Source organism: Paramisgurnus dabryanus, chromosome 15 (assembly GCF_030506205.2).
Source record: "Paramisgurnus dabryanus chromosome 15, PD_genome_1.1, whole genome shotgun sequence".
In the NCBI taxonomy this organism is placed as follows: domain Eukaryota; kingdom Metazoa; phylum Chordata; class Actinopteri; order Cypriniformes; family Cobitidae; genus Paramisgurnus; species Paramisgurnus dabryanus.
Window position 1 is genome coordinate 12,668,341 of NC_133351.1, and position 22,554 is coordinate 12,690,894.

Sequence of the window (22,554 nt, forward strand, 5' to 3'; positions counted from 1 at the left end):
TATTAGTAGGGTATTCCTAATAATCCTTTAGGTGAGTGTATCATTGCTCTTGTAGCTAAACAGTACTTGTACATGTCGGTAAAGGATCTTTACTAGTGATTGATTCACTGAAGTAAATAATATATTACTTTTATATTTACTAAGGATCAGAAACACCATAGTATCTAGGAATTTTACTACAGTTTGCTATAATAAATATTTAAGTAGGCTATGCTACAGTATTTTTTCATGTTACACATAAAAGTCCCTTACACAATGCTTATTTAAAAATCAGTTTGAATTTCAAAGCTAATACACTTGTTTTTGTATGTATTATTTTCGGTATCATGATCTCTGCGCTTTCCTCTTCGGCCACTTTCAATCCAGATCTCCGTTTCCTCCTCCTCCTCGCAGTCTCCAGACGTCTAGTCAGCTGACTTTCTCTGGAGCAGCTGTGTGCAGTCGCTTTCTGTCTATCGCGCATTCTCATAAAGCACAACCAGCACAGGCGATAGAGGAGGAACAGAGACGAAAATCCAGACTCAAAGCCTGATCCGCTCAGGAAATCTATCCGTCAGGACGTGCTGCATTAGGGAACACGACAATGGGGATGGAGCGCACGACATTCCTGCTGTTAATTTTGACGACTTTCTCTCTCGCCATCGAGGTAAGAATAGCGATCCTGTAATGGAGAGGAGGCTCGATTCTCCCTTTAGTTTAAAGGACGGCCTGGGAGCGAGGAAAAACCGCAAACCGAGATTAACTTAGGCATGATGCGGACAGACATTTTAAGAGTGATTTATTGACGTATTCCAGCACCATCATGTAATGTCTTTAGCCCAGGTTTTATCTTGGCAGTCGTGGTTATTTAATCAGTTTTTATACCGTGTTGGGTGGAGGCTTGTGGTGCAGGCAGGAGGATCGCATGGTTTACATTAATAATAGGCATAATTGTACAGTCAGGATGCTATGCTGAATATAAATGCATCATTTTAGCATCTTTTGGAGAGGCACACTTAAGCAAAACTGTGGTTGTTTTAAAAGGGAGTGATTGGATATGTTTGTTCATCAGAGAAAAACAATGTAGCCTTGCATAAGAGAAAGAAACGTGGCATTACAACGTTGGATATTAAGAAAATTAGTGATCTAGTAATGTTATGCTGATGTGTGTTTCTAAAACACATCAGGTAAATGTGGATTAGAGGTAAATTGTCTGGCATGCAGATGCGCAAGCAAGCATGTAAACATCCGTGACTGACAGCTCTGAATAGGGACAAAGTGTGATTTGTTAGCAGTGCAGGGTTTTACAACATACTAGAGTACATACGCTTTTAATGCACAGAGGAAAGATGTAAACCTTTGGCCCATCTGCATCATTGCAGAGCTCCATGTTGGGTGAATAAATGCTGTGGCAGCAATCCGGCGGCGGCCCTCTTGAACCTTTCAAGCATCAAAGCAGAAACACATTTCTCTATGGTTTCTTTTGCGCAAATAATATGTGAACGAGGAACTTGTTGTTTAATATCGACTTGTCTGCTGAAAAAACACATACATTAACGCGGGTATGATTCATGCTCGGGGGGTTTTAGTGAGGAATATTACAGAAGATATTAGTTGACAGAAGCAAGATGGCGGCAGCAAACTGCGGCGTTTCATTTTTTTTTCATCCAAACGCTAATGCAAAGGCACTTTCTACAGTAAGGCTGCAAAAGGGGCAGAAATTTCTAGTCTTCTAAAACAAATGGTCTGTGAAGGATGCTTAACCTTTAAAACTAATCACTGTTAATCTCAGGGTGTCAAAATAGCACATTAGAATATGAAAGGTTTGCAATTTTTTACCTAATTACTTAATTTACTGAATTGGTTAGCACAATTTTAAATGCAAAAAAATGCAGATTTATTAAAATTTTTCTTGCAGTGAACATTAAATAAAAAGACAATTGGAACAGAGATATTATAGGGAAGGGATAAAATACTGTTTGGTATTAATAATGTATTATTATTATTTTCTTCTTATATAAATTGAGTGACTTCTATTACCTTTTTACTTTTATAATATGTGCCAATGTAACCTAATATTGACCCATGTGTGTGTTTTATTTACATGATAAACCTGACAATCAGCAGAATTATTCAATATTTTAACAGTATTTCTTGATAGCAAAGCTACAGTACAGCAATACTGGTTTTATATTATGCCAGTTTAAAGGGCATTTTAGAGTTAACTCAATAATGTCTCCAAATTATTTTTCATGATATGCCAAAGTACAGAGTGTATTATTTTACAGAATATGTGTCAGCAAGACTGCAGATTAATTTATATGCAAGATATATTGAAATAAATTGAAATAGCGCCAATCTTCATACTGCAATGGTATGCATTTGCTGAATAATTTTAATACTTCAACAAAGTTATGTAATCAAAGTTTTAGGTAGATGCAGACAGAATAGAGATTGGCAAGACAAAGCGAGTGATGCTTTCTTAAAAAAATTGTGAAGTGTTGAATTGTCACTTTTTTCTATATCTACTGGTTATATGTAGGCTTTATGATATTTAGTGTTATAAGTATTGCTTATGATGCATATAACTCTTTATTGTTACTCATATGTAATTTTACCACTTTTCTTCATTTCATTTAGTGGTGTGGTTGCGGTGGTGCCACCTCCCTAAAGCTGGTGTTTATAAACTTTCAAATATAGTGTAAAGCAGAGGTTTTCAATCTGTGGTTTGGGACCCACATGTGGGTGGCACAGTGGGATAAGGTGGGTCGTGCAAAATCATTTGGTTGTGGGTGCAGTGAATGACACAGACACACACATGAAATAAGTCCAATAAATAACTAGCAGCAATGAAAATGTTTTTGAAATCTTACCATGTGGTGCTTTGGTATTGCAATTAAATTTAATTCATACAATGACAAGGAAAGTAATAACTTCACTAATTTGTATAATTTGCATTTAAAATATATTGGTGGGTCCTGAGATGGATTATACCTGTGTAAGTGGGTGAGGCATGGAATTAGACGTTTGGGAAACCCTGATAAAAGGTATATAGTGATACACATATGGTAGTATATAAGGAGATATTCATAAAATGTGTCGCTTGTAAGTTGTGTGCCAAAACAAGCTTAACATGTTTGTGTTATCACCTCTTTACTGGTCACTATAACTGTCAACAAGCTGTTTTCCTAAAAGGTCTCTTGCTTAGGTAATTATAATGTTTAAATCTGTTTTCATTCAGCTTTCATCTGAAAAAGGTCCCCTCTGTTTGACAGGGAAAGGTCAGCAGAACATGTAAACATTCTGGAAGTTTTAAATTATGTCTTCTAAGAAGTACAAAAACGACCCCTTTGGTAGTTGAAGTCATTGGTAATGAGAAGCCTACCTTGAAGATTAAGCCATTTGTTGAGTTAAATGACTCTAAAATGCTGCATACAAAGTTATGTAGATCTTGAGCTGCTATGACAACCTGTCTGAGGTGCTATTTCAGGAAATTGATATTCGCAGATAGCTTTTATAAATGTCAATGTTAAAGCATTTCATTAAGGGCTATGCATTCAGAGTACCAAGTAAAAGAAATCCTATTTGGTAGTTCACTATTGCAAACCTATAGTAAATATCTAACAGGTCAAAGCTCATTGCAGTAGTTACGACCGCTTTGTGTCACGTTTTATGACATATGCTTTTTCTAAAGAGCTAACTACTATATTGTGGCCAGCATAATTACAGTATTCTGGCTTAAATGGCCGTGTAACACAAAGATGTTTTATTGCACTGACCACCAAGCCATTTGTGAAAAGCTTTTCTTTCTTTTATCTTCTTCTATCACTCTCTCTCTCTCCAAACTAAATTGTAAACAAATCATCTATTCATCCAACTAATGACACAGGCATGTTCCAGACAGCAGGTTACAGCAGCACTTCCACTGTTTGTTTCCCAGGACAAAAGGGGGAAAACACCACAGTCCCATAATTCCTCACCCTCAGTTGAATAGAACGGGTGGGCCTGTTAGTAGGGACCTTTTGTGACAGACTGGGTCAAGACCAGGCCAAAATAACACAAGAGAGGGCAGCTATTATTATTCTCTCTCTCTTATAAAAAGAAATAAGACCAAAAAACACAAGTTATAACAGAATAAAGTACTAATAAACGTCACGTATCTACATATAATGGAGACATTAAGTCAGGTCAGAGTGATTTTCTGTTATATTATGACACACATATTGTGCTGCTAACACACTGCAGTCCATGTGTTCTTCTAAAGAAAGATTCGTTTCTCATTTTTGGTAGGTTTTTAAATGTCTTGATGTAGTTTATTTTTTGGTAGAAGATTGTCAGAATCTCTGTGTACTTTGTGCAGCTCTGTCTCAATTTGGTTTTGGTCATAGTGCGTATATCCTCTCCTCCTGTGGCAGCCATGTTTTTCTGTATCTGTCCGTCTCTAGTGAGCTTTTGTTCACTGAATCTGTATTTGCTCAAGATGGATCTCAGTTTTTATCTGTCACGTTGTACAGATAGTTTGCCATTCTGTAATCTCTCTTCAGGGTCAAATAACATTGCATTTTACTTTGTTGTTGTGTTTAAGTTTCCAAATGAGTGATGTAATTTTCTTTGATTTGTGTTATAATTTGGTTAACTTTAATAAGTTTATCAGTATTGTTTTGGTTCAGATCATAATCAGTGTGATGATGAATATCAGTAGATGTTCTAAAGCTCTGAATCAGTTCAGAATCAGATAGGATCTGTTTCTTTAATTAGCTCTTTGTATTTCACGGCTTTATGATGATATGAGTGGTGTTCACTGTAGAGCCCGACTGATATGCTTTTTGTGCCGATATTAGGGAGGGGGGAAAGATTGATAACGATATATATCGGCCGATATTCTTTATGTGTATATTATAGTACAGTACAATACATTTTTTTCCAATGATCATTCACAAATGTAGTGATCAAACACTTAAAATGACGTGACAAAGATATGTAATAAAGGCAGGTGTGTTCAATTAAACAATAAACTTTATTATCCAAAATGAGTCTGATATCAGTGCACAAAACAGTAAAACTGACTGATTATCAATAACTTTAAAGCACAAACAGAACAAAATATATGAAGAGTTTGGTTCCAAAAACGCAATAAATGCCATTTTTGATAAAAATGAGTTACTGCCAGAATCAGTATTATATCAGGTCAGCAAAATCCAATATCCGCCGTGTTATTCTTTCATCTTTTCTCCCTTTTTTCTCAAAACACGATAAACGCCACTCCTCCTTTTCCACAGAATGCAATTAATCCACTCCACAAATTACAGCGCACCATTCCACGCATTGTAAACAACAATGGCGGCGCGTTGAGTACATGGAATCCTAGTTTTCCTCATCTACTTTGTACTTCGTGATCAACAAACAAACAAAAACAAAATAATACTTGGCATTGATAAACCTGTGATGGTTTTCTGTAATGAAAAAGAAACGTAAGCCATCAACATCTAATAATTTACGCGAGAGGCACTGGGAGACGGGTGCTTGTTCTCCTGACAGCATCAAGCTCTGTCATGCTAACACATTGACCCCAGGGGATCTTATGAAAAACTTTCCATAATTTTACTCAAAGTCAACGAAAGTCGAGCAGGACCAAAACATTTTACAGCTGATCGCTGTGAAAAATGTTAAGCGACGACGTCAAGTATAACCGCAGCAATGACAGTGTTCTTAATATGACAAAGTAAGTGTTTTTAATGCCATTAATGTTTATTTTTTTAATCAATGTAAACCACTAGTCAACTAAATGAATATAAAATGGCAAAGATGAATACACATTTATATAGGCTAATAGATTTATAGCATTTTGAAAAAAAACTTGTCATGGATTTATTGAATTTTGTGGAAAAAATTATCCGTTTTTATAATAAATCTTTGAAAATCAAGTTATGGATTTGAATTTTTTATGTTTTTATTACCTAAAGATGCTATGTGAAAGTTTGTAACAGAAAATAGTGGTTTTCATCTTGTCACTTTCCTGGTATAGAAAACTAATATTTGTCAAAATGGATTTATTACGTTTTGGAACCAAAATCTTCGTATATAGCTTGAATTATTGGCAGTTAGTTAGCAACTTACCGTTAAGAAGACAATGCTTAACTGACAACATATTGATGTAGGCTAATGTTTAATGTAGTGCACAATGTTTTTATAACACGAACCAACAGTGTTCTGCATGGACTTTAAACTTTTATAAAACTAAAGCGTATTAGTGCACGACTGCGGTTTAAACACGTCAGTTCTCCGTTCTTCGTAAGTGGACAATGAGATAGATTAAAACATCAAGTGTAGACGCAATGTGTCTCTCTCGTCCTTATATAATCCAATCAACCAAAGCGTGTTTTAATACCAGGTGTTAAAATGTCGTGAAGACATCGCTTGACTGCCGCCGCTTGAACTGAGAGACCACTGACTGAAGGGAAGAGTGGGTTGGCTGGTGTCACTACACAGTGACCTGGGTCACCAGTACCAAAACCGTGTAGCGCGCTCTGCCCGACAAACAAGTACTTACATCATTCAAAAGCATTTCTTTGTTCTGTGAAAAACGTTCATATTGGCTGCATATCTGTGGCTGTTAATGCCAATCTGCGACATGTTCATATCGACCGATAAAATCAGCAAACCAATAAATCGGTCGGGCTATAGTTAACGGTTTTAGATATTTCCAGAATTTTATTGTATTTTCCTAATTAAGCTCTGCATGCATTATTTGTTGTGTGCCGGCGCACTTGAATGTTTTTCCCATTTGGTGAAATCTTGGTTTGGATTTGTCAATAGACCCCACACCTCACTGCCATATAGGGAAATCGGTTCTAATAGGGATCTCTATTTAACATTGACGCTTTCGAGTTAATTCATCTTTATCTCTTTTTCTCTCTCTCTCAAACCCACTTTATACAAAAGCTACTGCCGAATGTATAAATATAAATGTTTTCCCCCCAGCTCATCCTTATAGGTTCATTCATTTTTTTGGTCCATTTTACGCTTATGTGATAGACAGTAACTTAGAGACGACATGAAAGTACAGGGTGGAGAGAGGGGTATTGGATCGGCAAAGGACCTCAAGCTGGAATTCGAACTCGGGTCGTCGGAAGTGCGTCTGCACCATATGTCGGAGCACTCTCCATTACACCATCGGCTATGACTAGTTTCATTTATTTTAATCTCTTTTATCTTATTTTTTGTATCTATTTTTTAATCTAGCCCACTTTAAGATATTACATTGTTTTTACTGTGAAGCTTTCACCAGTGAACTGACATAACTGACATTTCATAATGTATATTGTCGATCATTGCAGATGAGATTACTGTTAATTTATGTGCATTACTTGCATTTTAAGCTACAGACAGTTTTAGCTGAGACTTAAGCCCGGTACACACCATGCCGCTGTTCAACGTTTAGGCAGGTTTTGAACATCATCTGAATTCATTTCCACACCATCTGCTAAAGTTAGTCATCGTTGCCTTTTTTGGCAGTGGCGCTCGTATGGCACTGTGATAATTCAGATTTGTGGTTTGGCATAGTCACCCAGTGTACAAGGAGAAAAACGAAGCAAGCATAGAATTGGGAACACACAGAACGCTAATTTCATTTTTTGCATCCCTTTATAACCTTCTTGTGGCCCCCTATTGAAAACCTTGATTTAACCAACCACTCAAATTATAGTTAAACTAGATGTGTAATACCATATAGATTTTATTTTTCTGGTTTGACAGTTTGTTGTGCTTTGCTACCACCTATTCAGTGGAGACATAAAGAGGATTCAGTCAAAATCATACACAGTTCGACTTTGAATGTTGGAGGCATTTGAAGATATTTGGCTGAAAATGTGCTTGGATTTGTTAACAAATTCTGATAATTATAGCCTGCTGTTATCAAGCTACATTTTAAGATGCTCTTTTTCTCATGGACGTCATTGGGTTGCATGATTGGTTCCTCATGTTGCTTTGCTGATTGTGTTGTTGGCAGGTGCCATCAGATGACTCAGTGGGCTTGTTGGCAGAGCCCCAGGTGGCCATGTTTTGTGGGAAACTCAACATGCACATCAACGTCCAGAGTGGCAAGTGGGAACCAGATCCTACTGGCACCAAGAGCTGCATTGGAACCAAAGAGGGCATCCTTCAGTACTGCCAAGAGGTGATGATAGACATGTATAAAGAGAATTACAAATGAATTCAAATGGATTCTGCTACGGTATCAGTGTTTGCTGCCAATAGCTCACATGGATTATACAACATTATTGCATTGTAATTACTTCAGGAATTACAGGTCAATTATATAACGGCAATCAATGAAATTAATAACCAAAGTGTTCTGAGTAATAACAAAAGCATTTTGAGTTATATTTGGTTTTACAGAATTTATTTCCAAGAGCAAAGTGGTGGCCATTGTTATGCTGATCTATAATTTTTAGATAAGATGTCAGATGCATTGCAAATGGCATTTCATGTTAACTACAGCTACAACTTGCGTTCTTACTTGACTCCTATAGGTTTACCCAGACTTGCAGATTACCAATGTAGTGGAAGCCAACCAGCCTGTCAGTATCCAAAACTGGTGTAAAATGGGTCGCCACCAATGCCGCAGTCACACACACATTGTGGTTCCCTACCGCTGCCTGGGTATGTATCCATATGCGTATGTTTATGTTTACATGAACAATATCCTAACAACATGAAAGTACTCAATCTTTGATATTAATCTGCCTTTCTGGGACATTAAACTAATGCAATTTAGCTTTTTTGCCTTCTCCATCAGATAAGATAAAATTCATAACAAAACAATAATGGTATCAACATTTCCTTAGGGTATTTTTTGCTCTCAAAGTTGCACATCAGCAGAGATGTATTAAAACACCCTGTGAATGCATGAGTAAAAAAGTGCTGCATATGCGGAGCTTAGATGCAAAAGCCGCCCAACGGCACCTTCATCAAAAATGAGATAATGATATTGACCAAATGTTCTCAACATGTACTGTACATTAATCAAATACATTCATGTCAAATCCACTTAATTCCAGCCTCAGGACATTCAGCAATACCGTTTGTTTGAGTCGGGACAAAAAAATTCTTCATATGTTAATGTGTGTTTGTTTTAGTTGGGGAGTTTGTAAGCGATGCCCTGCTCGTCCCAGACAAGTGCAAATTTCTGCATCAGGAGCGAATGGACATGTGTGAAAGTCATTTGCATTGGCACACAGTGGCCAAAGAGGTCAGTGGTCACAAGCCTTTTAACAACCATGTAAATAATGGTGTGTAAAACAGTCCCATCATGAGTGAATAGGATTTACCTCTGTTTAGCTCATGAAAGCATTCTGTACATAGCTCTGTGTTGACTCAGCATCTTTGGCATCAATATTTCCTCTGCAGTCCTGTGGCGATCGCTCCATGAATCTTCACGACTATGGGATGCTTCTGCCATGTGGCATTGACCGTTTCCGTGGTGTCGAGTTTGTATGCTGCCCAGTTGAAGAGCAGAAGGAGATGGACAGCGAGGAGCAGGAGGAGGCTAACTCAGATGTATGGTGGGGTGGCCAGGAGGCCGAGTACACTGACAGCAGGTAAACAAACCCATTCAATTTCAGACTGTAGAGAGACTCAAGTGCATCACTTGCAAGGGCTCGTGGGAGGGTGGGGGGTTGATGTTGAGCCCTTGTTGCTTGTTTCCAAGCCAACAGCGACTTTTGTGATTGGTGGATCTCTCCCCAGGATATTGGGTAGTGGGCTTCTTCATTAAATATTCTGTTTAAGTGAAAATGAATGTGGTTCATGGTATTATTTATTATCTCTATTATTTATCTATTAATAAGTTTATGTATTTTTACATTTACATTTTGTCATTTACATTTCAGTACATAAAATGTACTATTTGCACGCACAAATTTTGTAGCTAACATACCAAAATTGTCTGCAATAACCTGCATGTGCAGAATGATGCGCCTTTTTGATTACTGTCAGTTAAGGTGCCGTTCACCCAGTGTTGCCAGATATTAGTAAGAAAAACAAATAATAGACCATAAAGAACAAAATAAGGAAAACGCTTCCCTGCCAATGACGAGTATTTCCGGCTTTCCACAATATCGCTATTATCTTCCGCTAATTATGCAACCCGGAAGTAACTCCTCACGTGAAAGAGTAAGAACTCTGTGTATGTTTTAAGGATCGCTCTACATCTGATCTCTATCAAAAGTCCTTGAAAAAAGTTGAATTATTTCAGCTTTTTGCTAAAAATTTTGTGTTTTTGAGGAGGCTTTCCACAATATCGCTATTATCTTCCACTAATTATCTTCCGCTAATGTATACATTTTTGCATTTATACATTATGCATTGTATCTCTAGGGAGTAAAATAATTAGACTAAAAAATAATTTAAAGTGACATTTATTTCTAAACAATTACATCATGATCATGGCCGTAGCCAGCTATAAGGTAACTGAGGTCCGTACCTCTGTATATTTTTCTTTAAAAAAATAAAATTAGTAATTCCGAATAACTAATTAGTTTTTCAAAACGTGCATCCGCATATATAATTAAGTTTGGACCGTTTAATGACGGAGATTGACGGAAGGTGCATAATTCCCAGTGTTGCCAGATCCCATTGTTAAAAATTCTCTTTAGACATATTGTTTTAGCAAATAATGTGACATTTTTGGATATTTATGAAGTAATGATTACCTCTTCCCCTTCAGCGTTTTTTTTTTTTTAAGTTGCCAGCCATCCCCAGCATTTTTTCATGATTTTCACAAAAGTTTAATGTCATCCAGAAAATGTTCTCCTTTAAATATATAAACATACAATATATTAAATGAAAGAACAGACCTGCTTTCAAAAAAAAAAGTTTCATCCTACCTTCATTAGTGCACTTGTAATCACCTCTCAAATATGGATAGGTTTCCTCAAAAACACAAAATTTTGAGCAAAAAGCTGAAATAATTCAACTTTTTTCAAGGACTTTTGATAGAGATCAGATGTAGAGCGATCCTTAAAACATACACAGAGTTCTTACTCTTTCACGTGAGGAGTTACTTCCGGGTTGCATAAGTTGCGGAAGATAATAGCGATATTGTGGAAAGCCGGAAATACTCGTCATTGGCAGGGAAGCGTTTTCTTATAATTGACGAGTTAATTCCTTATTTTGTTCTTTATGGTCTATTATTTGTTTTTCTTACTAATATCTGGCAACACTGGGTGAACGGCACCTAAACTAACAGTAATCAATCTGCACATGCAGGTTATTGCAGACAATTTTGGTATATTAGGTACAAAATTTGTGCGTGCAAATAGTAAATTTTATATACTTAAAAAAAGTAAATTTTAGTGCACTTTCTTTACCTGGGATAGTATTTGTTAACTCTTAACACTCACCCTGCACCTCACAGATTTTCAAACCCTGGCTACGGCCATGATGTCTTCATTTTCACAGTGTGCTGAGAGAACAGGCCCCAACCCAGCCAGAACCTGCGATGACAGAGGATGACGAGGATATAAAAAATGAGGAAGAGGAGGCCTGGGAAAACGATGAGGACGGGGATGGCGAAGATGACGAAGATGAGGACGATGAGAACGACGAAGATACCGCCGAAGAACAAGACACCAGTGAGCAGACCTCCAACGTTGCCATGACAACCACCACCACTACCACTACAGAGTCTATAGAGGAGGTTGTGCGAGGTGAGACTAGTTAGGACCGTGCCGTTTTACAAAAGGGTCTCATTAGCTTTGGTAGGCATTTGTATTTACAGTGTACACATACTGGTAAGACATTAAACATACCATATCAGCATATTGACTCCATTTCAAATGTAATCCATAGGACTTTGAAGGTGTTTACGAACCTTGAGAAGGTATTGATACAGAATACCTTAGTGGACTCTCATTTATAATTAAATAAAGACCAAAAAACCTTTATAAAGCAAAACAAAAGTATAAATAAAATCGAGATTAATAGTGTTTTTTTATTATCATTAAAGCTTGACGAGTGTGAAATATAAGTGTTATTGATGATCTAATATATGAGCATGTAAGTGTCTCTCCTCCAGCGGTGTGCTGGGCCCCCGCTCGGACAGGGCCATGCCGTGCCAAGCTGCCCCGCTGGTATTTTGTGGCGGAGATAGGCCGATGCGCCCCCTTCACCTTTGGGGGCTGCGGGGGCAACCGTAATAACTTTGAATCAGAGGAGTACTGCATGGCTGTCTGCAGCAGCAGTGTCTGTAAGTCCAGACGTCTCCCGAAAGGCAGTTTATCTCTCTGCTAACCAGCACATCCTCTCTTTTCTCCTCACGCTGCTTTATTTGTGCTAAACTCGTAAGCTCGCCTCAGCAGATGGCTGGATGCTTTAGTACGCATGGATTAAAGGTCCATTCGAGGTGACCATGCTAGATAGATCATCTAGTTTTAGTTTAACACTCTGAAACCTTTCCTTAACTCTCTGTCAGTGTTTTCTCCACTGCACCACCACTGAATAAATTACATTTTATGCAAATGATCTTCCAAATTGAAAGTGAGGCAATGCAACCCACGTACAAACTAAAGCAAATCGTTCTTTGTAATTTACGCCTTTGCAGTTGTTCAAAAATATCTCACAATGTCAAAGTTATTATTGAGTTTACATCTGAACTACTAAACCAAAAATCATAATAGCTTAATGTCATCGTTAATTTCATGTCTCACTATAGATTGTTTATCGTTTACATTTACAATACATTCAATTTTTTGTAGTATTGTGTAAAACACTGCTTTTCATTCTGTAGTTGTCCGTCTGTGTTTTAGTTAATAACCTGGATACTGTTTGCACATACTGACCAATGCAATGCTGAGAATGTGTGTGTCTGGTTCTTGTCATTTGTCTCTTTTGACCTTCTGAGAGCACCTGCATGTCAGGAAGTAAATTTCTTAATCTGCTGAATACTGCAGTACTGTCTGTACTCGCCCCATCTCTCTCTGTTTTTGTGTTTATCTCTGTGTGTGGGTCAGTGATCCGCACTGTAGTTGTTCTCTGGTTAGACCAGTCAGTGGCAGTGGTTCAGTGGGCGGTTTCCACTCGGTTAAGCACAATGCGGGCTCTGTGGGAAAGTGACAAGCAGAGCCGCCCTCATCCTGACAGGGCATATTCCTCACAGCCAGTATGACTTTCCCCGCATGCTGGCTGTCAGAAACTGTAACAGCAGCCTTACACAATACACCACACAAACACACTTACACTTATGTGGACACTTACACCACAGTAAAATATGTCAGATTTATAACATTACATTACAAAATATCAAACTAACAGGTATTTATTGTAAAGATGCTGTTTTGAGCATTTCATATACACTAGTCAACATTTGAAGTGGATCAAAGCCCTTGTTGTCTTAAACCAATACCGGAATCAAGATATAAATCAAGGACTGGAACTAACAGTTTTATAAGAATACATATGAAATTGCCACCACAGAAAATAGCTATGTTGATCAGGTTGGTCTATAGTTAGAAACAGGACTGGCCTGTGGTGTTGTGGGGCCCTAGGCAAGATGGGCCCCAATGGTAGAACTGTAATTTTGTAAAACCCAACATTGGTCTGACGTCAAAACCCAATGTCGACTTGATCTCAAAACACAATGTCGGACTGACGTCAAACCCAGGGTTGACTTAATAGCCAATAATCATGGCTGATATATCCTGTCAATCAAAAGACAAGAGGAAAATGAAAATGAAAAAATGTAAAGAAACATCACTAGTTTAATGTTTAATATTCATTAAACTAGTGAATATCACTCAGAAAATGTAATCTTCAGAATTTATTTAAAGCAAGTTCATTTAAAGGGGACAGAGAATGAAAAAATTTTTTTACCTTGTCTTTGTTGAATAATGGTAGTCTACCCGCATTCACAAACATACAAAAAGTGCTAAACATGCTAAACATCTCAGTCTCGTAGAAATTCCTCTTTTAGAAATCTCAGCCAGAAAACGGCCCAATCTGAAAAACTGATGCTTATGACATCACAGGCATCTAACTGCCCCTCCACTTTAAAATAATTGGCAAAATTTTTTGAGTGGCAGCAAAGTCAGCCAATCAGTAATGAGACTGCAAGTTAAGCCAGTAGGGGGAGCCAAATAGGTGCAAAACCACTTGTTTAAAATCCCCCACCCTAATAGAGCTATCTGAGAGAGGTTTTAAGGAAGCTTCTAAGGCATTACAGACCCAAACAAAAAAAATTTTTGTGTACATGTCACATCACAGAACAAAGATAAATACCCCGTTCAACCATTCTATGTCATTAAACTATGAGCAAATATCAATCTGAATAATCAGCTATCGTTATCGGTGGAAAAATGTTATATCTGTTCATCTCTTTTCAAAACAACGTTGGACTGAGGTCAAACCCAACGTCAGCTTGACATTAAAACCCAACGTCAGACGGACATCAAAACCCAACGTCATTCTGATGTCAAAACCCAATGTCGGACTGATTTCAAAACCCAACGTTTGTTCGACCTTAAAACCATCGTCATTCTGACATCAAAACCCAACATCATTCTGACATCAAAACCCAATGTTGGACGGACGTTAAAACCCAACGTCATTCCGACGTCAAAATTCAACGTTATCCTGACGTCAAAACCCAACGTCATCATGACATCAAAACACAAAGTCGGCTGGACGTTAAAACCCAATGTCGGACAGACATCAAAATCCAACTTTATTCTGATGTCGAAACCTAACGTCATTCTGATGTCAAAACCCAATGTCAGACGGATGTCAAAAAACAACGACTGACTGATGTCAAAACCCAACGTCGGTTCGACGTCAAAACCCAATGTCATTCTGACATCAAAACCCAACATTAGACAGATGTCAAAGCCTAATGTCATTCTGACATCAAAACCCAACATCAGACAGATGTTAAAACCCAACGTCGAACAAACATCATAACCCAACGTCATTCTGATGTCAAAACCCAACGTAGGACAGACGTCAAAACCCAACGTCAGACGTACGTCAAAACCCAACATCTGACCGGCATCAAAACCCAATGTCATTCTGACGTCAAAACCCAACGTTGGACAGACGTCAAAACCCAACGTCATTCTGACATCAAATTCCCAACATTATTCTGACATCGAAATCCAACGTCATTCTGACAACAAATCTCCATAGTTATTCTAACATCAAAACCCATAGTCGGACAGACATCAAAACCCAACGTCAATCTGACATCAAAACCCAATGTCATTCTGATGTCAAAACCCAACGTTGGACAGACGTCAAAACTCAATGTCATTCTGAAATCAAATTCCCAACATTATTCTGATATCAAAACCCAACGTCATTCTGACAACAAATCTCCATAGATATTCTAACATCAAAACCTATAGTCGGACGGGCGCCATAACCCATCGTCATTCTGAAGTCAAAACCCAAAGTCGGACGGGTGTCAAAACCCAACGTCATTCTGATGTCAAAACCCAACGTCATTCTGAAGTCAAAACCCAAAGTCGGACAGGTGTCAAAACCCAACGTCATTCTGATGTCAAAACCCAACGTCGGACGGACATCAAAACCCAACGTCTTTCTGATGTCAAAACCCAACGTCATTCTGAAATCAAAACCCAACGTCGGACGGGCGTCAAAACCCAACGTCATTCTGAAGTCAAAACCCAAAGTCGGACGGATGTCAAAACCCAATGTCATTCTGATGTCAAAACCCAAAGTCGGATTTACGTCAATATCCAACATCGGCATGAGGTCAAACCAGGCCGTAGAGCAATTGTGTATAAACAGAATTACTATGCTGCCAATATTCATAATGGTTTTCAAGCATGGATATTTTTGTGCAATGTTCAGCAAAAGCATTCTCACACAAATGTCTCAGTCTTTGCTAACCAACGTTTGCACCCAAACTAACTCTTCTTTTCCAGAAAGAAATGTCTCTTTTTATCGTAAGCAAGACTTTCTCTTATGTTTATCTGTTCTTTGGCTATAAGTCAGTAAGATTTTTTACTCTATCCAGTGCCCACGATGGCCCCAAGCCCTGCTGATGCAGTGGATCGCTACCTGGAAGCACCAGGAGATATAAACGAGCACACCCGCTTCCAGAAAGCAAAGGAGAGCCTTGAAGCCAAACACAGAGATAAAATGTCAGAGGTGGGACAAAGACATCTCTCATGAAAACATATTGTGGCAGCCGTACAAGAGCTGGGAAAAAAGCTATATAATTATATTTCAGTCATTTTTAGGTTTTATCAATCCTTTATCTAATTATCTAGTGCTAAAAGTACACCTTTGTACCTAAAGGGTGCATATTAGTACCTCAAATGTACATTAATGGCACATATTAGTATATTTTGTAGTTATATTAGAGTAGTTTGAGTTTCATTCGCTCTTTTTTAGTGTTATGATGGAACTGTGTTGAGAATTCAGACTCTTGTCTTTCTTTTCTATAGGTGATGAGAGAATGGGAGGAGGCAGAGAGGCAGGCTAAGAATCTTCCTCGTGCCGATAAGAAAACCATAATTCAGGTGAGCTGTTATGATACATTTGGGATGTGTTCATAAGCATTGCAAAGCAGCTGGAAAGTAAACAGCCATTACTTTGTTATATAGCCATTACATTGTTAATATAATATAGTGGTTTTTAGCATGGTTATATAAAAGCACTTAGCAGGGTCATGGTTTGATACATACAGATTTAGTGGTAAATTATACAGTTACAATTGAATCAGAGATTAAGTCACTGTGCTTTTATTGTTTAGGAGAAATGAAAGCCTTCGAGCTTTGTATTCATTCATCTATGTCTATTTTTAAAGCGCTTCCAGGAGAGGGTGGAGGCATTGGAGAAGGAGGCGGCCGGTGAGAGACAGCAGCTGGTGGAGACTCATATGGCACGAGTAGAAGCTCTCTTGAATGACCGACGCCGTCAGGCCCTTGAAAGCTACCTTAGTGCTTTGCAATCTGACCAACCACGGGTAAATGCACACTAATGCACATTGACAAGCACCACAAATACATATATGGTCAAAGTTGTAAGTCTATGTCTGTTTTTTTACATAAAATCATCCTACATTTTGTGAAATATAATGCCTGGATTTCACAATTTATTTTAAGTGAATTTCCCTGAGTGTTTCCTTATAGCTAATGTAATGTTTATCTGCAACAACATCTACGTCCTACCCAGCCTCGGCAGATCCTCAATCTGTTGAAGAAGTACATACGTGCGGAGCAAAAAGACAGACAGCACACCCTCAAACACTTTGAGCATGTGCGAGAGGTCGACCCCAAAAAGGCATCCCAGATTCGCCCCTTTGTAAGCCTAAATCAACTGCTTCGTCCCCGCTTACATTATGGGCAACAAAATCAGTAAACACGCTCAGTCTGTCCTCTTGTTCTTATAGGTGATGACCCATCTGCGTGTAATTGAAGAACGCATGAACCAATCCGTGAGCTACCTGTCCAAGGTTCCACAAGTGGCTAATGAAATTCAGGACCAAGTGGGTGAGTCCAGAATGCTTTATTACATGACATGCAACCGCTTAGCAACACTAGCAATGCCTAAGCATCCAATCAGAGGTCAATATTTTGGGGACACTGTGGTCTCTTATCATCTCTTTCTTCAGCATTGCTGATACAGCGTGACCAGGCGGAAGTCACCCAACAGCTGTCCTCCCTCCAGAGCAAGATGAGGGTGAGCTATGGGAACGACGCACTAATGCCCGACCTGCCTGAGAACACCACCCCACTGGACACCCTGCCACCAGAGCAAGACGGTCTGGGCTTCATCCACCCTGAAAGCTTTAACCAGGCCAACACTGACAATCATGGTAAACATTACAATGGTTTCACGATCAATGCCACCACAATGGAGTACATAAGCTAAGCAGACTTAAAACATAAGGTCACATGCTGTTTCTGCTTATCTTATGTTAATCTTGAGTACCATTATTAACAATAACAAAAGTAACTGATCACAGTAAAGTACTATAGAGAGTTATATAGTCAGTATTATAAATGTTTAATTTTGGACCAGAGTAAACAGCTATCTGTCTTGTTTAGTTGAACCCGTAGATGCTCGTCCAATTCCAGATAGGGGTCTGCCCACAAGACCTGGTAAGTGTGTGCTTGTGATTTTCAGCCTGTGGTTTTCTGTTGGCTTAGCTTACATGTCTAACGCATCTGTTTATACATTTGCGTTTTAAGAGATTCCAAAAGTTCGTCTGGACATTGAGGAAAGACACAACGCTGGATATGATGTCCGGGACAAGAGACTGGTATGAGGATTTACACAGACAAAATAAAATTCAGGGAGTCAGCTGACACTGGTTTAACTTTGAACTCTCTTCTATATATATAACATTGACTTGCCTTTAAGATAGCTATGCATGTCTTACATATAGATGTACACCAAACTTTAACTTTTTGTCATGCAAATATTTCGCTTAAGTTGAATTTTTTTAATTTGCACAAAGACACCTTTGACGCCCCATTCAGACTGCCAGCGACTAGCAGTAGCAGATAGAAGCAAACTCATTCATTTCAGTGGAAGCTTGGCGACTTCTGGCGGCACGAGCGAAAGTGGCCATTGCCAACTGCATGGGCGCATCCAGCGATGCGAGAAAGTTTAACTTTATGCAAATGGTGATTTTCTGGAGCGACTACCAATGGGAAGTTCACGTCATCCTTCTCTCATCGGTTACTGGAGTGGACGGCACTCATTTGTTTATTTCCACCAAATTTAGAAATGCCTTATTGAAAGAGACAGGTGACACATGGCGAGAAAGTCGCTGCTGGTCTAAACGACGCTTGAGGCGAATAGGGCGTGTTTTTGCAGCAATTACCAAGCCCAATTCACGTCATTCTTGCCTATTGACATCTTTACATTGACTTTGTGTTTATTTTATTTAAGCAAATCGTTAATTCAAATTTGCTGTGGCTTGCTTTCAATGGCTTGTGCCGAGCAAAGTGCTCATGCTGCGGTCAAAGTTCAAAATAGTTTAACTTTTGCCCTGCTCTCTATGACGATTACCCGCGCGGCCAATAGAAACGGGGCAACCAAGCAAGAGCCAAAATCAAAATGGACGAAAAGCTTATACAGTGTGTTTCGGAATTCCCGGAGCTTTAAATACAAGTTTACTATACTACATAGACATCGGAAGGAGGGCCGTACATGGAAACACCAATTCAAGTTGGCATGTCAGGTGTGTTTGTAGTCAGGTAGCTCGTGGTAGGTAGGCAGCTTAAAGTGACATGAAATGGAGACTGGCAACATCAGTCTCTACTGTATATTCCTCATCCACTATTTAACCCAAATATAAACACTGTAGTAATTTATTGAAAACCCTGCCTACTTTGGTCTGGCCAGCAGAGCACAAATCGCTTGGCTGCGCTGAACCCAGCGGCGAGCACAGCGCACACCGCGGCCTATGTGAAAGCCGCATAATGCTGCGTACACACCAAACGCGAAGCAACACATTTCTCGCTCTAGATTATTCACCGGTTTTAACTTCGTGTCATATGAATTTTGAGCTTGAGTTGAATTTTTCAACTTGCAAAAAGTCGCATTTAATGTGAATAGTGCATGTTTTCACGACAATCACACTGCCCAATTTGCGTCATTCATATCGGCCCGTGCAAGTTTGCGTCTTTGCATTGCCTTTGTATGTAATCTACTCACGCAAGTCGTTGAATTCGCATTTGGTGTGTACGTCTTATTATGCTGCATACACAATAAATGCAAAGCATGGTGTTCCTCAGTCTAGATTAATCACGGGATTTTACTTTTGTCATGCAAGTTTTTCTCTGCAGTTAAATTTTCCAACGTGTGCGAAGACGCATTTCATGTGAATACTGCATGTTTTCGTGGCAATCACGCCTCAAAATTCACATTATTTGCATCGCCCCGCAAGTTTGCACATATATGGTTCTTTGCGTTGACTTTGTATGTAATCTACTCGCGCAAGTCGTTGAATTCGCGTTTGATGTGTACGTCCTATTAGGACACCATAGCAAAGACCATCCATATAAATTTTTCACTCACTTTTTATTAAGATACAAACAGAAAATACAGGAAATATGTAGACAAAATGTAAAAAAACAAACAATCCTATAAACCAAATGGCTTCTTCTGACAAAATTCAGTATTTGGTGTGACCTCTCTTGAACTCTTGAGGAGATTGAAGTCCTAAAGTCATTAGGTTAGAATTAGAAATTAGGGTCTTATTTTATTTAGGTATTATTTTGCTTATAATTTATTCCGTTTTTAATACTGCATACAAATTTCCTGTATTTTCTGGTTGTACTACAATATTTGTTCATACTGAGAAATAATTATATATTGCCACTATACAATTGCACATACAATCTGATGGTGGCATGGTGGCCTAAGACTTTTGCACAGTACTGTATATATTTACAATGCATTAGATTTGTTATTGCTTGGTCATATTTCTGTTGCACTTGTGTGCAATAAGCAGTTCGGAGCAGCTGGGTTCCTTTTAGATGATAACCAATGAAGAGCCACTGATTGTATATATTACACAATGTAATTGCCATGTTTGTGTTTAAGCAGATGTTCCTTGCGGAAGACATGGGCTCTAATAAAGGAGCTATCATTGGTCTGATGGTGGGCGGAGTTGTGATAGCTACTGTCATTGTTATCACCCTCGTTATGCTAAGGAAGAAGCAGTATACATCCATTCACCATGGAGTCATCGAGGTGAGACAGAAGATTCATGCATAGATTCAATCTAAATCCGGTTGTACACAAATGCTTTAAATGACGATGTGTTTTTACATCAGGTGGATGCAGCGGTGACCCCTGAGGAGCGCCATCTCACTAAGATGCAGCAGAACGGCTATGAGAACCCCACCTATAAGTTCTTTGAGCAGATGCAGAACTAAAGCACCATTTTGAACCCCCCCCCCCCAAAAAAACCCCACCATCACCCATTGCATCAGGACAGAGAACACAGACTGATCCCTCATACACACCATTTGTCACCATGGAGATATGAGTGGCTTCCATTTCATCCAATTGAAAGTGACGTGTCAGTATCGCCCATCCAGCCATCTGTCGCTCAGATCTGCGCGCGTCCATGTCATGCTCTCGCATCTGTCAATCACATCACTGTGCGGTGAATCAAGTGTCTTCTGACGTCTTCTCATCTATTCACATCCGTTCGTCATTTTACCACCGTAAACCATCTGTAAGGTTTCCTAGACAATTTTGTTCCCCTTCAATCATTTTGTTCCTTTTTTGCACACTTTTGGTTCCTCATCCACTCCTCGTCTTTCCTGAGCACTCAGGAAATGATGCGTGCACTTAGATGATGCAGTGCCATGGCTATATGAAACTAATCCAAACCGCGTGCTCATTGTTGAAACTTTCCATTTCAGGAGTAATGTCATTCCATGGGTTTTATTCTGTACAAAAGTAAAATTCAAAAACATTCAAAAATGTACAAAACATTTATGGAGATAAGAAATTAATGTTTGTTTTTATTTTGTGTGTAATATCTATTGAACTAAGGCGGAAACTTAGCTGTACCTATATAGTGCATGGCAATTATTAGGGAGAGATGGTTCTGGATCCAGGCACAGATTTTGACCTCTCTCTCTCACTCTTGTGTAGAGATTTTAGCTGGATTGTACATTTAAGTGTCTTCTTGTGATCACACATAATTTGAAACAAGTGAAAAAGAACTGCTTGGCTTCATCATCAACGACATGCTTTAATTCAAGTGTGTGCTTTTTTTCTGGACCATGCCACACACACTTAAAACGGTTGCATGGGGCTGCAAAAGATGTATGTATTGTATTATGACGTGTAATGTTAGCCCACATTCGCATTTTTTAAAGGGTTTGCCTCATGAAATTTTATTCCATGTCAGGATTTGGTATGGGGCTGGAATTTGGGAAGGTGCGACGTGGTGGGATTTTGCTTCAGAAATATCCACCATTTTGGATTGTGTAATTTTTGACCCACATTCCCCTTTGGACCCCCAGTGTCTGTGATATTCACGAACACACTTTGGGACACCTTTTATCATTTCACATAAGTATCTCATAGCACCTTACAGGCCAGAGCATGTGACCCACGGGAAGAATGAGTGTGTGTGAACAGTAATTTAATTTAACCATGCAGTTTTTGGAAGGATCTCAAGTGATTAGGACGGGAAACTGAATGGAAATGTGTCAGCTGTTGTAAGATAAGATAAATCCTATGAGACACAGCCAATAAATGATTCAAACATTGTGCTTCACCGTGCACACGGCTCATTATTTCCTGTATAGAAGTACTATGAAATCTGATGTTGTGCTGATTAGTGGATACTCTTTGAGGTGAGTGTCTGTGGGGAACAGAGAAAGCTCTTTCTGTACTCTTTTCCTTGTGTATCTATTAAAATCATTTGGCTTAGAAAGAAAGCAAGCTTTCTAAACTGTAACCCATGAATAAAGTTTTGAATGTACATACACTCTTTGTGATGTGGTGTTTGATGGCCAAAACACAACCAATACGAGTATTCCTTCGTTTTCCACTTGATGAGAATTTTTCTGCACAAAA

The 22,554-nt window shown here is 38.8% G+C and overlaps 1 protein-coding gene across 2 annotated transcripts; it reads left to right on the forward strand.

Moving 5' to 3' along the window:
* Positions 1-411: 411 nt before the first annotated feature.
* appb (amyloid beta (A4) precursor protein b) lies at positions 412-22,465 on the forward strand. 2 transcript variants are annotated; one of them, XM_065251951.2, is made up of 17 exons: positions 412-646; positions 7,988-8,155; positions 8,511-8,640; positions 9,117-9,229; positions 9,388-9,578; positions 11,440-11,687; positions 12,056-12,226; positions 16,010-16,143; positions 16,443-16,517; positions 16,805-16,963; positions 17,173-17,301; positions 17,390-17,489; positions 17,612-17,815; positions 18,048-18,101; positions 18,192-18,262; positions 20,560-20,706; positions 20,790-22,465. In XM_065251951.2, exons 1-17 carry the CDS (start codon positions 584-586, stop codon positions 20,889-20,891), a joined length of 2,259 nt encoding a protein of 752 aa, XP_065108023.1. In that variant the 5' UTR covers positions 412-583; the 3' UTR covers positions 20,892-22,465. The 2 variants fall into 2 exon arrangements, with proteins under 2 accessions (XP_065108023.1, XP_065108024.1); XM_065251952.2 differs by lacking the exon at positions 12,056-12,226 and having other exon boundaries at positions 414-646.
* The last annotated feature ends 89 nt before the right edge of the window (positions 22,466-22,554 follow it).